Source organism: Melanotaenia boesemani, chromosome 23 (assembly GCF_017639745.1).
Source record: "Melanotaenia boesemani isolate fMelBoe1 chromosome 23, fMelBoe1.pri, whole genome shotgun sequence".
Taxonomy (NCBI): domain Eukaryota; kingdom Metazoa; phylum Chordata; class Actinopteri; order Atheriniformes; family Melanotaeniidae; genus Melanotaenia; species Melanotaenia boesemani.
Genome location: NC_055704.1, coordinates 2486423 through 2501068, shown reverse-complemented (window position 1 = coordinate 2501068; position 14646 = coordinate 2486423). Strand labels below are relative to the sequence as shown.

At 42.9% G+C, this 14646-nt stretch overlaps 1 protein-coding gene across 4 annotated transcripts in view; it reads left to right on the top strand.

Annotated features, from left to right (window-relative positions):
• LOC121634673 (filamin-C-like) overlaps positions 1-14646 on the top strand; it is a 101589-nt gene that overhangs the window by 64064 nt on the left and 22879 nt on the right. For 2 of the 4 annotated variants that reach the window (XM_041977526.1, XM_041977525.1), the window contains exons 28-38: positions 1522-1711; positions 1796-1819; positions 3214-3461; positions 7116-7199; positions 7721-7820; positions 9872-10012; positions 10103-10231; positions 11861-12034; positions 12533-12694; positions 13099-13302; positions 13378-13530. In XM_041977526.1, the coding sequence (XP_041833460.1) occupies positions 1522-1711; positions 1796-1819; positions 3214-3461; positions 7116-7199; positions 7721-7820; positions 9872-10012; positions 10103-10231; positions 11861-12034; positions 12533-12694; positions 13099-13302; positions 13378-13530 (1609 nt within the window). The remainder of the gene's footprint in view (positions 1-1521; positions 1712-1795; positions 1820-3213; positions 3462-7115; positions 7200-7720; positions 7821-9871; positions 10013-10102; positions 10232-11860; positions 12035-12532; positions 12695-13098; positions 13303-13377; positions 13531-14646) is intronic. The other 2 variants (XM_041977528.1, XM_041977527.1) reach the window with 1 other exon arrangement.

The following is a 14646-nucleotide window of genomic DNA, read 5'->3' as shown; positions in this document are numbered from 1 at the left end:
CCAACCCCCCCGCTGCAGTGACTAGTTAGACTGTGTTAACATGTTGACACCAGCACTGCTCTCAGACCATCAGCAGCCATCCAGGCCTCTTTTCCTCCTGAGAAACTTCTCCTGGCACACCTGACAGACCAGGTAGATCAGAGGTGATCAGATCAGAGGATCTTGCATCATCTGTAATCTGACAAACATTTAAAAGTTATCCATGTGCTTCCAGGTTTAATGGTTTTAGAGCTGGGGTGTCCATAGTCTGTCCTTGAAGGGCCGCTGTCCTGCAGGTTTTGGATCTTTCCTGCTGCAGCACCTGAATCAGATCAATGGGTCATCATGCTTGAGGCAACACTTGACAACAAGCTGTTGAGAAAAGCCATTTAATTTGAATCAGGTGTGTTGGTGCAGGGCAACATCTAAAACCAAGAGGACTGCAGCCGAGCTGAAAGGTTAAGATTTCACTCATTCTGTTTGTGAGTGTGAAAGTTGTTTTTTCTCTCAGACAGGACATGAGTTGGTGTAAAAGATTAAAATGTCCTTTTAAAGAAATAAATAAATAATAGATTCAAAAAAAGACGCCTTTATGAGTCAGTGGTAAGCAGCAAGAAGTTTTTAACCAGCAGCTTGACAACTTAGATTGTGATCTCTAATGGTTTAAACATTTATAACAAGTACTGCCATCTAGTGGTCAAAGTGGAGATAACATTCAGTCAAATCCTGGCTATAAGCTGTTTGAATCTACGCTCACCACCCACTTTATCAGATCTACTTTCCTAGTACCAAAAGCAGCCCAAAAATCTTCATTACATCCCCCCAAAAAACAGCAATTTGTTTTTGAAACGTAATCCTAGTAAACGCTTATCTGCTGTGCCTTCATCACGGATTAGGTTCACGGTTTCAGTAAAGAATGTTTTCTATGCTTCGTTTGAGCTGAAACAGTCAAGTTACTTCTGTCATCAACCTCTTAGTAAGATAAACATGTTAAAACCAAGAAAAGAGTGGGCATCAATATTGTTCAATGTGTCAGTTGAAAAGTGGAAACTTCATAAACCAAGAGCTAACTACTACAGTCAGAGTCCAGCATCACTGTTCACCGTAGCATGCTAACTGCTACAAACATGTTGTTGCTAGTAAAAAAAAGCTTCCAAAGCAGTAAGAAAAACAAAAAATAACAAGTCAAGAGTTGGAGAGCAAGCTAGAAAACATAGCGGCTTTATACAAATTTGTTTATGACGCCATTAAGTTGCAGAAGAAGGTTTCAAGCAGTTTAGTTCGTAAGGAAGAGAAAACTGCCTTTGTGTTTACTGCAGGCATTTTACTCATAAGACATTTCTGAAAAGGAAAGAGAGAAACTCAAAAACAAGGATATTAGCAAAAAGAGCAAACAGAAACGATCTCTAAAAGTAACTTCCAACCAGTTAGGCTCAATTTTTACCTGGTGGCAGATGGTTGGAGACCAGTGATGGACAGCAGGACATCCTCATGTTGTTGTGTCCTGTTAACGCCACTAACTTCGTGTCCACCTGTCCTCAGGACCCGGAGGGAAAACCTAAGAAGGCGAACATCCAAGACAACAGAGACGGGACGTACACGGTGTCCTACGTACCAGACATGGCGGGACGCTATACCATCACCATCAAGTATGGAGGAGATGAGATCCCGTACTCACCTTACCGGATTCATGCTGTGCCCACCGGAGACGCCAGCAAGTGTCTGGTCACAGGTCAGGCTTCGCCCACTATTCCCGTTGTTAACCAATCACAGGTTGTGTATCAGAACCACTGATTGTGATGTTATTTTCCTGCAGTGTCGATCGGAGGACATGGACTTGGTGAGTCTCTTCCACCCTTTACTTAAAAATAGTTTTATTTAGTCCTGAACATGCAGGCAGCAGCAGTCCTTACTATCCACATCAGAGTAAATATCCCATTCTTTTTTAGATTGTATTTTTTTTTTGTCACAGTGAAATTTGATCAAAATGATAAAAAATCCTACTTTTTTCTGATTTGTGCCATGAGGAATGGAACTATATATAAAATGCATAAATCATCTAGTTATGAGTGAAAACATGAAATTTGATTTCAAAATGAATGCAACATGAAAATTTGGATTTTATCCCACCATGTCCAAGGAATGAAAAATACTGATTTTATGGCTTTTTTCCAGATTACAACTTTTTTCAGGTAAAGAGAATTTTTTGCTCTTATATGACTGATATTGGATTTTTTTTAATGACAGTTTGAATGGCGCAAATCCAATTTTTTCTAAATCCGACCCAGGCCAATGTCACCTGTGGTCCTAGATCGGATATCTATCCAATCTGTGTGGAAGCGACCTCAGTCTGAATGGTCAAGTCACATTTTAAGCTGACTTTGACGCACAATTGTGCTGTTTCAAAATGTTTTACTGTGTTGCTGTCTTTTTTTTATTGTGAATTAAAACGACAAGACAACACCATCACTTTAAATATATAAATGCAAAATTAAATTAAGCAAAGTAATGCAATGAAGTGAGGAACAGGGGTGTATTTACAATTAAAATGTGTTAACATGGGGGTCGGGTCGCAAATTATATCCTACATCGTCGTGTCGGGTCGGGTCAGGTCCAGATTTCAGTGGAACATATCCACAGGTCGGGTTTGGTAACCATGCTAACAGGTTCGGGCGGGTACGGGTTGGTAAAACTGGACCCGTGCAGAACTCCGCACAAACAAACTTGGCTGCCTTTGAACAGAAGCAGGAGCCGCTCCAAAAAAGGCCATTGTCAACATTTGTGCTCTCCTTTTTCTCAGTCTCCTTACGTTCATCAATTGGTCATAATTTTATCAGTTCAGAGTGTGCTAGTAATTCCAAATTGATAAACAGACGTGAAGCATCCATTACATCCGTAAATACTACAAACTGCATGACGTTGTGCTATCCTCTGTGCATGCATGCCACTTCAGGGCTTCAGTTTTATAACCAATGAAGAACTGTGGATTGCTAGCAGGACTTTAACAGTCTTAAAGAATTAAAATATTTCAAAGCACAAGAAAACAGAGTTCACTGTATTTATTGGCTGTTTTAATTAAAATTGTATATTGCTGCCATGGAAATTAGTTTTATAGAAACAAAAGAAGTTTCCTTTAACTGAACTTTCTAAGGGTAGCTGTGGTCGTCACAAACCAGCTCAGAAACTGAAACCTTCTGTTTGTCGAGATCTGTTTGTTCACCTTTGTGTCGTCAGGTTCAGGTCTTGGTCCAACCATTCAGATCGGAGAAGAGACAGTCATCACTGTGGATGCAAAGGCTGCTGGGAAAGGTAAAGTCACCTGTAAAGTGTCCACACCTGATGGGGCGGAGCTGGACGTGGACGTAGTGGAGAACACAGATGGCACGTTCGATATTTACTACACTGCTCCAGAACCTGGGAAGTACGTCATCACCATCCGATTTGGAGGGGAACACATTCCCAACAGCCCGTTCCACGTGGTGGTGAGTTCCTGCACTGCAGACATGGTTGGTCTGATTGGGTTGGCTTGGTTTGGTCTGGTTTAACGGTCAGTGTCTCCCAGTCTGAATGTAGTTCCTGTAAAAAACCAGGACAGTTAAAAAGGGCTCCAGCTGTGTAGAACACCAAGGGGTCCCTCTGTGATGGACATGATAAATATCTGATCAGCTGACAGCAATGAAGAAGATGATTTGTTAGTGACTATTCACAAGTCAAGAGTCCTTCAGATTTGGAAATGTTAGACCATTAAATCAATGAACTAATGTTTAATATGTTAACATTGCAGTCTGTGAAGAACTCTGTTTTTAACCTGGAGCATTTAATGATCTTCAACCATCACTAATAAATCCATAAACCTTTTAAATATCAGAAACCAGCTGCAAAAACTTTTCCAGTTAATATTTTCCTTTTATTCCAGGTCCAGGATCATTTAAATATGAAACCAGCTACACAAAATCCCAGAGTCCCATCCGAAACAGTTCCTTCCAAACTATCTCTATGTTCTTACCTGAACCTTTTTTCTCACATCAGGATTTAAGCATGATGATGGTTTCAAAAATCAACATTCTGTTATTACTTTCCTGGTTTCTTTTCTTCTGATGCTTCTTTATTCTGTTCGTTGCTGTTATCACATGAAGAGTAAAACTAGATGAAACGTCTCCATGGAAACTGTTTAAAACCCCTTTTAAGAAATTATGTGCAGCAAGAGATTAATCCCAGTGTAGCTCTTAGATCTTTATCTGGGAACACTTTGCATAATGTTCAGCTTCCTGCACACATTTTATTAATTCATTCATTTTCTGAGCCACTTTGTCCAATTAAGGGTCGCAGGAAGCTGGAGCCTATCCCAGCAATTAACAGGCGAGAGGCTCGTAAACCCTGGACAAGGACAGGTCACCAGTCCATCACATGGCCAACATAGAGAAAGAAACAACAAGAATTTAGAGTGACCAATTAATCTAACATGCATGTCTTTGCTGGGAGGAAGCCAGAGTACCTCGAGAGAACCCACACATAAACAGGAAAAACATGCAAACTTCACACGGAAAGGCCGCTGTTCAAACCTTCCCCCAACCGAGGCTCGAACCAGCTCGAATTATCGAGAAGGGTTGTACTCTCTTCCATTCTGGAGTTGCTCCAGGTGAGAGGCATCAAGCAGGTGTGGGCATACTCATTGCTCCTGACTTGGCACCTGTACGTTGGGGTTTACCCTGGTGGACGAGAGAGTAATCTCCCTTCGCCTATGGGTGGGAAACGGGTCCTAACTGTTGTTTGTACTTATGCACCAAACAAAAGTTCAGAGTAACCACCCTTTTTGGAGTCCTTGGATGGAGTGTTGTAGAGCACTCTGTCCGGGGAATCCCTTGTTTTGTTGGGGAATTCAATGCTCACATGGGCAATGACACTGAGACCTCGAGGACTGTGACTGGGAGGAAAGGCCCTCCAGATCTGAATCTGAGTGGTGTTTTTTTGTTTGACTTCTGTGCCCATCATGGATTGTAAATAACAACCACCATGTTCGGGCATAAGAGTGTCCATATGTGCACTTGGTACCAGGACATTCGAGGCTGCAGTTCGATGATCGACTTTCTAGTCGTGTCGTCGGACTGTCGTCATGTCTTGGACACTCGGGTAAAGAGAGGGGTGGAGCTGTCAACTGATCACCACCTAGTGGTGAGTTGGCTCAGATGGCGGGGGAGGATGCCAGTCAGACCTGGCAGACCGGAGCGTGTTGTGAGGGTCTGCTGGGAATGACTGGCGGAGTCCCCTGTCAGAAAGAATTTCAACTCCCATCTCCGGCAGAGCTTCAACCATGTCTCGAGTGAGGCGGGGGACATTAAGTCCAAGTGGACTGTGTTGCATGCCTCTGTTGTTGAGGCAGCCAGCTGGAGCTGTGGCTGAAAGATTGTCGGTGCCTGTCACAGCAGAATCCCCAAACTCGTTGGTGGACACAAGCAGTGAAGAATGCCGTCAAGCTAAAGGAGGAATGTTGTCGGCCTTAATGGCCTGTGGGACCCCAGAGGCAGCTGATGGGTATCGGCAGGCTAAGAGGAATGCCACTTCAGCGGTTGCTGAGGCAAAAACTTGGACATAGAGAATGAATTCCGTACGGTTTCAAGGAGATTCTGGTCCACCATCTGGCGGCTCAGGAGGGGAAGCAGTGCTCCACAGTGGGGATAGTGGGCTGCTGACTTTGACTCGGGATGTTGTGGGTCGGTGGAGAGAATACTTTGAAGACTTACTGGGAATTCGCTCAACTGGTCTACATGTGCTTTGTGGACTTGGAGAAGGCGTTCAACCATGTCCCCTGGGGACTCCTGTGGGGGGTGCTCTGGGTTTATGGAGTTCTGGACCCCCTTGTACGAGCTGTCTGGTCCCTGTACAACTGGTGTCAGAGCTTGATCCGCATTGCCGGCAGTAAACCAGAGTAGTTTCCGGTGAGGGTTGGACTCCGCCAAGGCTGCCCTTTGTCACTGATTCTGTTCATAACTTTTATGGACAGAATTTCTAGGTGCAGCGTAGGTGTTGACGAGATCCGGTTTGGTGTCCTCCAGGATTGGGTCTCTGCTCTTTGCAAATGATGTGGTTCTGTTGGCTTCATCGGACTGTGATCCTCAGCTCTCACTGGAGCGATTCGCAGCCGAGTGTGAGGCAGCGGGATGAGAATCAGCACCTCCAAGTCCGAGACCATGGTTGTCAGCCGGAAAAGAGTGGAGTGTTTTCACCAGGTCGGGAATGACCTGGAGAAAGCACTCCACCTCGGTGATCCAGAAGGGGCTCAGAGTAGAGTCACTGCTCCTTTGCATAGAAAGACGCCAGATGAGGTGGCTCAGGCATTTGGTCAGAATGCCTCCTTGATGCCTCTGTGGTGAAGTGTTCCTGGCACGTCCCACTGGGGGGAAACCCAGATGAAAACCCAGGACATGCTGGAGGGACTACATCTCTCAGGCTGGCCTGGGAACGCCTCAGGATCTCCCCGGACGAGCTGGTGAATGTGGCCGGGGAGAGGGAAGAAAATGAATGGATCGACAGTTATAAATAAATGCAGAAATTAATAATGTAATGAATGAAGTGGGATGATTTAATTAACATGGTAAATTTGAATTAAATTCATACATTTAATAAATGTGATAAATTAAACCCTTTATTTCGTTTAGTGACCTTTTGTTCTCTTTTTTCTTTATCAAACTAGTTTATTTTATTTATTTGTTTTCAGACATGCTTATTTATGTATTTATTTTCTATTATTAACACATTTATCCTCATTTCTATATTTATTTCATATTGTATCTTGTTATATTTTTTTCTTTCTGATTTTTTTACTTGTTTGTTTTTATGTAATTGTCAATAAATTCAGGCATTAAGGGGTTCAGTACATATTGAATAATAATCAAAATAAGAATGAGAATGAAATAAATGTGAACAATTAAATAAACATGATGAAATAAATAAATATGATCAATTTAAACTAAATAATTTCTGAAGTAAACAAAGCTGTTGTGGATGTAAATATTTCAGATTTCTGTGCGAATGTGGAGACATTCAGGTGTTTTAGTTCCAGGTCAGGGTGAAGTTAACCACCTGTTTGTTTGTTTGCTTGTGTCTGCACTCTAACCTTTGCACCTTGTTCCTGCCAGGCGACCGAAACCATCCCAATTATAGAGGAACCATGTGACAAGCTTCAGTTACAGCCGCCCTATGTGGGCTTCTCACCTCTCTGGGTATCAGTTTCACTTCCTGTCAGAAGCGATCAATAACAACCCACATTTGCTTATTGATCATGTGTCTGCTCAGCATGTTCAGTCTGCATGTTTCAGTCACAGCAGCTGGAGCTAACATTGTGTTTTATTAATCTTGACTTTTTAAGAATTTTCTGTAGCTTTTCTCTTTGTAAAATTTTTCCATTTGGCCACATTTTTTCCAGATTTATTTATGCATTTTTTACATTTTAACTTATTTTATTATATATTTCAGTCATAATTTTTCATGCCTTTTTTCTTTTAAACCAGCTCTAAATCTTATTTTCTTGAGATAATTTTCCCAGAATTGCAGCACGTTGCAGCTTGACTTTACTAGTTTCAGACCAGTTTAAACCTGAACTGGTCTATGTGATGATGGACTGGTTTAGTCTCTGTCAGCATCTCTACAATCCCACTGTGGGTCTTCCTCCTCCTCTCTGGACTAGATCCCAGAGCTCCCAGTATGTTGTCAGTGATCCTCCTCCTCTCTGGTTGTACTTCAGGCCACAGAAGATCCCATCGGCCCCATGGACGGGATGGAGCCCATGCTGCGGCCCTTCAGTCTGGTCATTCCCTTCACGGTGCAGAAAGGAGAAATCACAGGTATGACTCACTGATGTGCTAGAAGAAAAGTGGAAATGATTTAGTGGTGGGTACTTCCTTCCTCTCCTTTTCGGATATGTAAATAGAATGTGTAGTTTCAGTTATGGTTGCTTTATTATTATTATTATTATTATTATTATTATTATTATTATTATTATTATTATTATTATTATTATTATTATTATTTATGTCTGTTCATTAATGTATAATTATTACCTGAAAACTGATGTGGAAGTTTTTCTAATTCGTGCTTCTGGTAAAAGGCTGATCTGGTTCCTGTTTAATATTTTAAAGTCTTAAAATTTAGCTTAGATTTCTAAATGACACCAGGATTTCTGGATTGATCTGCTGGTTTTAACATTGCTGACTGAAGCTGTACACTAATCTTTTGATGCTCAAATTTGGTTCAAGATACAGTTATTTCTCTGGAAATCTCTGGAATATCCATGTATTGATTTGAATGAGATACAAACTGAGGCTTTGTCTGGGACCAGAGTCCCCTGGTAAGACATGAGATGAGTGTCATCAACATAATTGTGATCAGTTACTTGGTTTGTTTACATGATCTGAGCTTGTGGGAGCATGTAGATGCTGAACAATAGTGGGCCAAGTATGGAGCCTTGGTGAACTCCACATGTAGATTGTTGCCAATTAATATGAAGTACTCTCTGTCTTTATGTAAGATTCAAATTAATTTAGAACCAGACCAGATTCTGACAGTCTAACAGGATGTTCTGGTCAACAGCAGTCCAACAGAACTAGAACCAAACTTCTGCTGCTGTCTGTGTTTAGATTGATATCAAGCAAGACTCCGATTCAGTTCTGTGGTCCAAATTCTGACTGAAAGTCAACAAAATAACTGTCAAGTGGCAAGAATGTGTAAAGCTGTTGATGAACAGCTTTTTCTGTTATTTAATTTAAAAATCGGAGGGTAGAGTTGTTACCTGTAGTTGTTCATGAAAGATGCAGTAAGGAACTTTTCTCAGTGATGTGCCCCCTATTGACGGCTAATCCAGTATTCATCTCCATCCTACCGGCACTGTGAGATCTCTCCAGTCAATAAAAGAGTCTTATCTTGACTCTTATCTCTTGTTCTGTCTCTGTCTCTATCTTTTCTTCCTTCAGTAATGTTGTCTTGTGTTTCTTTGCAGAATCAGCCATGGTGTGCGTTCATTACGGCTGGCCTGTTTATATTCATTTGCTAGCGTGTGTGTAAAACAAAACTCGGCTGCAATGCCACGCAGCATCCCAGACTTTAAGTTGCCCACCTTAACACAAAATGTGATTGCTAACTGGTAGGAGCCAACATCTGTCCAGCCTGTTTACGAGGGTTTCGAGTAGATTCTGGTCCATCATCTGGCGGCTCAGGAGGGGGAAGCAGTGCTCCATTAACAGTGGGGATGGGGGTGCTGCTGACTTTGACTCGGGATGTTGTGGGTCGGTGAAGGAAATACTTTGAAGACCTCAGTCCCATGGGACTCTGGCATGGACTCTCCTATCTTTGGGGCTGAGGTCGCTGAGGTGGTTAAAAAGCTCCTTGGTGGCAGGGTCCCAGGGTGGATGAGATTTGCCCGGAGCTCCTTACGGCTCTGGATTCTGCAGGGCTGTCTTGGTTGACACGCCTCTGCAGCATCACTTCGACAACGGGAACAGTTCCCCTGGACTGGCAGACTGGGGTGGTGGTCCCCCTCTTCAAAAAGAGAGATTGGAGGGTCTACTCAAATTACAGGGGGATCACACTCCTACCAGCATCCCTGGTAAGGTCTGTTCAGGGGTGTTGGAGAAGAGGGGCCAATTGGATAGTCGAATCACGGATTGAGGAAGAGCAGTGTTGTTTTCGTCCCTGTCATGGAACAGTGGACCAGCTCTACACCCTCTTTAGTCTTGGTGGGGGCATGGGAATTTACTGAACCAGTCTACATGTGCTTTGCTATATATTTGTCAATTTGGGTTTACAGAATATTATCAGACATCATTAATTACTTTATTTTATCAGTTGATATAAAATAGATATATTAGGTTGATCACATGGTTTATGTTTTCCTGTGCAGGTGAAGTCCGAATGCCGTCTGGTCGAGCAGCTCGTCCTCACATCACTGACAACAAGGATGGAACGGTCACGGTGAAGTATTCCCCAACTGAACGAGGTCTGCACGAAATGGACATCAAGTACGACGGCAGTCACATCCCAGGTGAAGCTAGAAGAGTCTGTAATCATCAGCAAACACATTGACTTCACACAGAAACATGGGGTAAATGTCTTCCTGTTTCTTTGGTTACAGGAAGTCCACTCCAGTTCTACGTGGACGCCATCAACAGTGGTCATGTGACTGCGTACGGTCCCGGTCTGAGCCATGGCACAGCGAACAGACCAGCCACTTTTACCATCGTCACTAAAGATGCAGGAGAAGGTACCGACCCGATGAGTCAACCAGACCATTATGCTGTTCTTATCTGGAGAATAAGTTTAATGTGGAAACGGATCAAACCTGGATAAAAAAAAAAAACCTGGAGATTCTTACTTTGACCTTTAGTTTTTAGTTTATTGGGTTTAAAATGTCTGGAGTAAAATAATAATTAGAGTTAATATAAAAATTACTGTTTTTCTTTTGATGTAACAGGTGATTTGGTAGAACAGCTTGGAGGCAAAAATGTCTCTGGACACCAACTTGATGAATAATAAAGGTTTATTACAAAAAAGTCTGGCATCTAAAACAGATCTGCAGAATCTGTGAGGTTTCTAAGCCCATGTTGAGGATCTTTGTGATTGTGCGTACCCATGGTCTTACACAGGGTTTGCAAACAAAGAACATCCCTACTTGTACATGGAAACATAAGATGCTATGAACACCTTCAAGAAACCTATAAGCCATCCATATATGGACCCTAGAATTTGCTGACTCTTGGCAAATGGCAGACTGCTACAATGGCAACCAAATATAGTCATAACCTATGCAATGCTAAGGATCAGACACTTCACTTTCTTTGTTTAGTATTTTCACATTGAATTCAGTTTACCTCTTATATTCTAAAAAGTCATTTCAAGAAACTTTTAAACTCATTATAGTCTAATTATAATCCAGTAAAACAATTATATAATCAACATTAGTCCAGTTTGGAATAACTCTGTTGACCTGCTGATAATAAAATTGTATCTGAATGAAACTGTTTATTTAGCACAATAAATTTTCATGGAAACAAAATAAAATGAGCGACTACAGCTGGCTGTACACTTGCTCAGTGTCTGCATATGGTCGGTCACGACATCACTGTCGTAAGCTCTGCGTAGGCTCGACATGCACCTCTCCAGACCTGACGTGCACCCATGTTTGCAGCACGGTTACATGGAAATACTCCCTTGTGAATGGTCTGTTTGTAATTACTAACTTCTGGATTTCCGGAGTTTCTTGCTGACTTTATGTGGTTACCACGGTAGAAAAACTGCAACATAACACCATAACCATACACTCAAGTGCAAGGGCATCAGGTGCGCCGTACACAGACTCTGTGCGAGTATAAATCCAGCTTTACATAGTGTCAGATGCAGAATTTACAAGAAAATGAAAAAGAAGTACAAAATATGTTAATGGGAACTTTTTGTGAAATCATTTAGGAAATATGAATGAGTGTTCATGTGCTTCATGTGTGAAACAAGTGTGAAGCACATGTAAATGTTCCAAAAACCACATTTTTAATGTGAAGTATGTATTTTCCCATGTGATTCAAATATTCCTTATTTGTGATTCACATGTAGATGACAAATGTGAATGTTCCAAAACCATGTTCCCCCATGTGATATACCACTTTATTCAGCGGGTGCCTGCTTTCCTAAAGTCATAACCTCTTTTTTTAAGTGCAGTTAATGACATCATACTCCCTTAAAGCCAAACGAACGGTAAAAAGAGCAATACCAGTTAAAGTATTTCTATTTTTAAATATTTAACAAAGAAATAATATTAAAGAAAATTAAAGTAAAACCAATTAGAATATCATGAAATAAAGATGTAGTGTCGCTTCATGTTCCTTCCTACTGTCTGCAGGCGGCTTGTCTCTGGCTGTTGAAGGTCCGTCCAAAGCGGATATCAGCTGTAAAGATAACAAAGATGGGACTTGCACAGTGTCCTACCTCCCCACCGCACCTGGAGAGTACAACATCATCGTCAAGTTTGATGACAAACACATCCCGGGCAGCCCCTTCACTGCCAAGATCACCGGTAACCGAGCAAAAAGACACGACACATTTTCTTGCTCTTACTCATTGGATCACTTCCCTGCTTTATTCTAATGTTTTTAACAAAAACTTTCAACTGACCTGAAAAAGCTGTAGATAATTCAGAATTCTGTGTTTAAAAAGTGACTCCCTTATAGTGGAATTTTGTTTTTAAATAACCTTTTGCAGATTTTCCCAAAATGCAGCAAGTAATCACTCTTCTCAATCAGCAGAAGACAAATGAAAAAAAAAATTCTTAAGTTAAAATAATATTTTAATCAGCGTCCTAAATTTTTGCATTGCTGCTTCCTGGTCTCAACAAACATCTTCTGGACTGTAGGATCTGCTGCTGCCTCCTGTTCGCGAGGGTCCAGTCTAGAAGAGGTTAAAAAAAAATGTGGTTTTTTTCTGCAGAACGTCAGACCTTATACTGACAGACTTTAAACAACTTGGATTACCTGACCTGACATGTTATGTCCATCTTGTTTTGTGTGGTCTCCAGGTGATGATTCCATGAGGACATCCCAGCTCAACGTTGGCACTGCAACAGATGTTTCCTTAAAGATCACAGAAACAGACCTGAGTAGCCTGACGGCGACTATCAGAGCACCATCTGGACATGAAGAACCATGCCTACTGAAGCGGCTGCCTAACAGACACATCGGTTGGGTTTTTCTCTCCGCAACTTTTCAGGATTTATTTTGTCTTAAACTGAATCAAATATCACTGTAGACCCACTACATGATTAAAGTGTGTGGTTAAACTTACTTTGGGAAAGTTCCTTCAAGATTTGAGGTGGAACAAAGAATGTCACAATCAAAAATTAAAAAATGTTTTTTACAGTTTTGAACAGAATCATATCGTTAATAACCCCAAGATGCATCAAAGGTTTAGTCACTGTCCAATATATATGTAACCAGATCCATGGGCTGTTTCTCACTCGTCCATGGACAATGATACTAACTTTAAGTTGTCCTCTTCTGTCTTCATCAGAGGAATCTTTGTTTATTTTAAAGTAGAAGCAACCAAACAAGACGGGAAAATGAATCTTCCATCTCTTACCTGCAGGAATCTCCTTCACACCAAAGGAAGTGGGTGAACACGTGGTGAGTGTGAAGAAAAGCGGGAAACATGTGACCAACAGTCCATTTAAGATCATGGTGGGTCAGTCGGAGATCGGAGACGCCAGCAAGGTGAAAGTTTTCGGTCAGGGGTTGGTGGAGGGGCACACCTTCGAGGTGTCTGAGTTCATCGTGGACACCAGGAACGCAGGTACAAATTTAGACCCGAGTCCTGCCGGCTGGACGCGTCAGGATTTTTAACACTCATCATGTCTGTGTTTGGCAGGTTATGGAGGTCTGGGTCTGTCCATTGAGGGTCCCAGCAAAGTGGACATTAACTGTGAAGACGTGGAAGATGGGACGTGTAAAGTCACCTATTGTCCAACTGAACCCGGAAACTACATCATCAACATCAAGTTTGCCGACCAACATGTTCCAGGTACAGTTCAGTGCTATGTCTCTGCAGACCCAGAGAGCTATGGTACAGGACCTGCACTTCAAATGTTATTATGTAAAATTATGTTAAAATAATGTTAAACTAACAAAGCTAAATTATTCCGTATGTGCCAGGGGTCTGGGCTAGCCTGGATGTGCTGCCATGGTGTGTATTAGTGCATGCCCTGGTGTCTGGTTGCCGCCCTGGGACCAGGGGTATGGCCCGGGGGCAGGAGTGGTGTAGGGGTTTGAAGGGGAGCTGAGTGGTATTCGGGGGATTATAGGGAGAGGTGCTAGGGTGTGAGACAGAGTTGTTTGTATGTTTTTTGTGTGTCTACGCTGTGGATGATATGTGTGTGGGGGTATGCATGTGCTAGGAAGAGTGGGAGTGTGCAAGATCATAGGTGAGTAGATGGGGTGTGGAGGGATGACATGACCCTGTTGGGGGGCTGGGTGGGCCTGGGGGTGGTGCACCACGGATCTGGGCTCTCCCGCTATTCTCCTTCCTCCCCTCTACTTACCCCCTGGGTGTCTGGTGGTTGGGTGTTTTCTGGGGTCGGTGGTGGCTCATTGGCTGTAGTCGCTGCGTGGCCTGGTCGTGGGGGGCAGCTACCTCTAGCCTGTGTTGCCCTGGGGGCCCTCCTGGGGAGCAGGGGGTGCCTAGTGCTGTCAGCAACTCACCATCCGGAGGGAGGTTCTCTTCCCTTCTGACTTACATCCCCGGACCCCTCTTCTTCCCCGCTCTCTATCTCTCTTACATACATACATAGACATACACACACACACACACACATAGGGATTTTGGAGGCGTGCACATCATGCGGGGTGTTGCCGGGGGACCAACCAAGTGGCTTCCTTAGCTGCACCCTGTGGCAACTCACCTCTCAGTTTTAATTACATTTAGAGATCAAAACACAACACACAAACAACTTTTGGGGGGTGTGTCATGTAGAGCATGGAGGGCGGGACTACTAATGAGAAAACCTCACATCCCTCTTCCCCGGGGCACCGCCGGGGGCAGGCGGGATGAGGTGGTTGCACTGGGGGCCAGGAAACTGGGGCGGCTGCACTGATGGGGGGCTGCTGACCTTGGGGGATGCCCGGTCGGCCGCATCTGGGT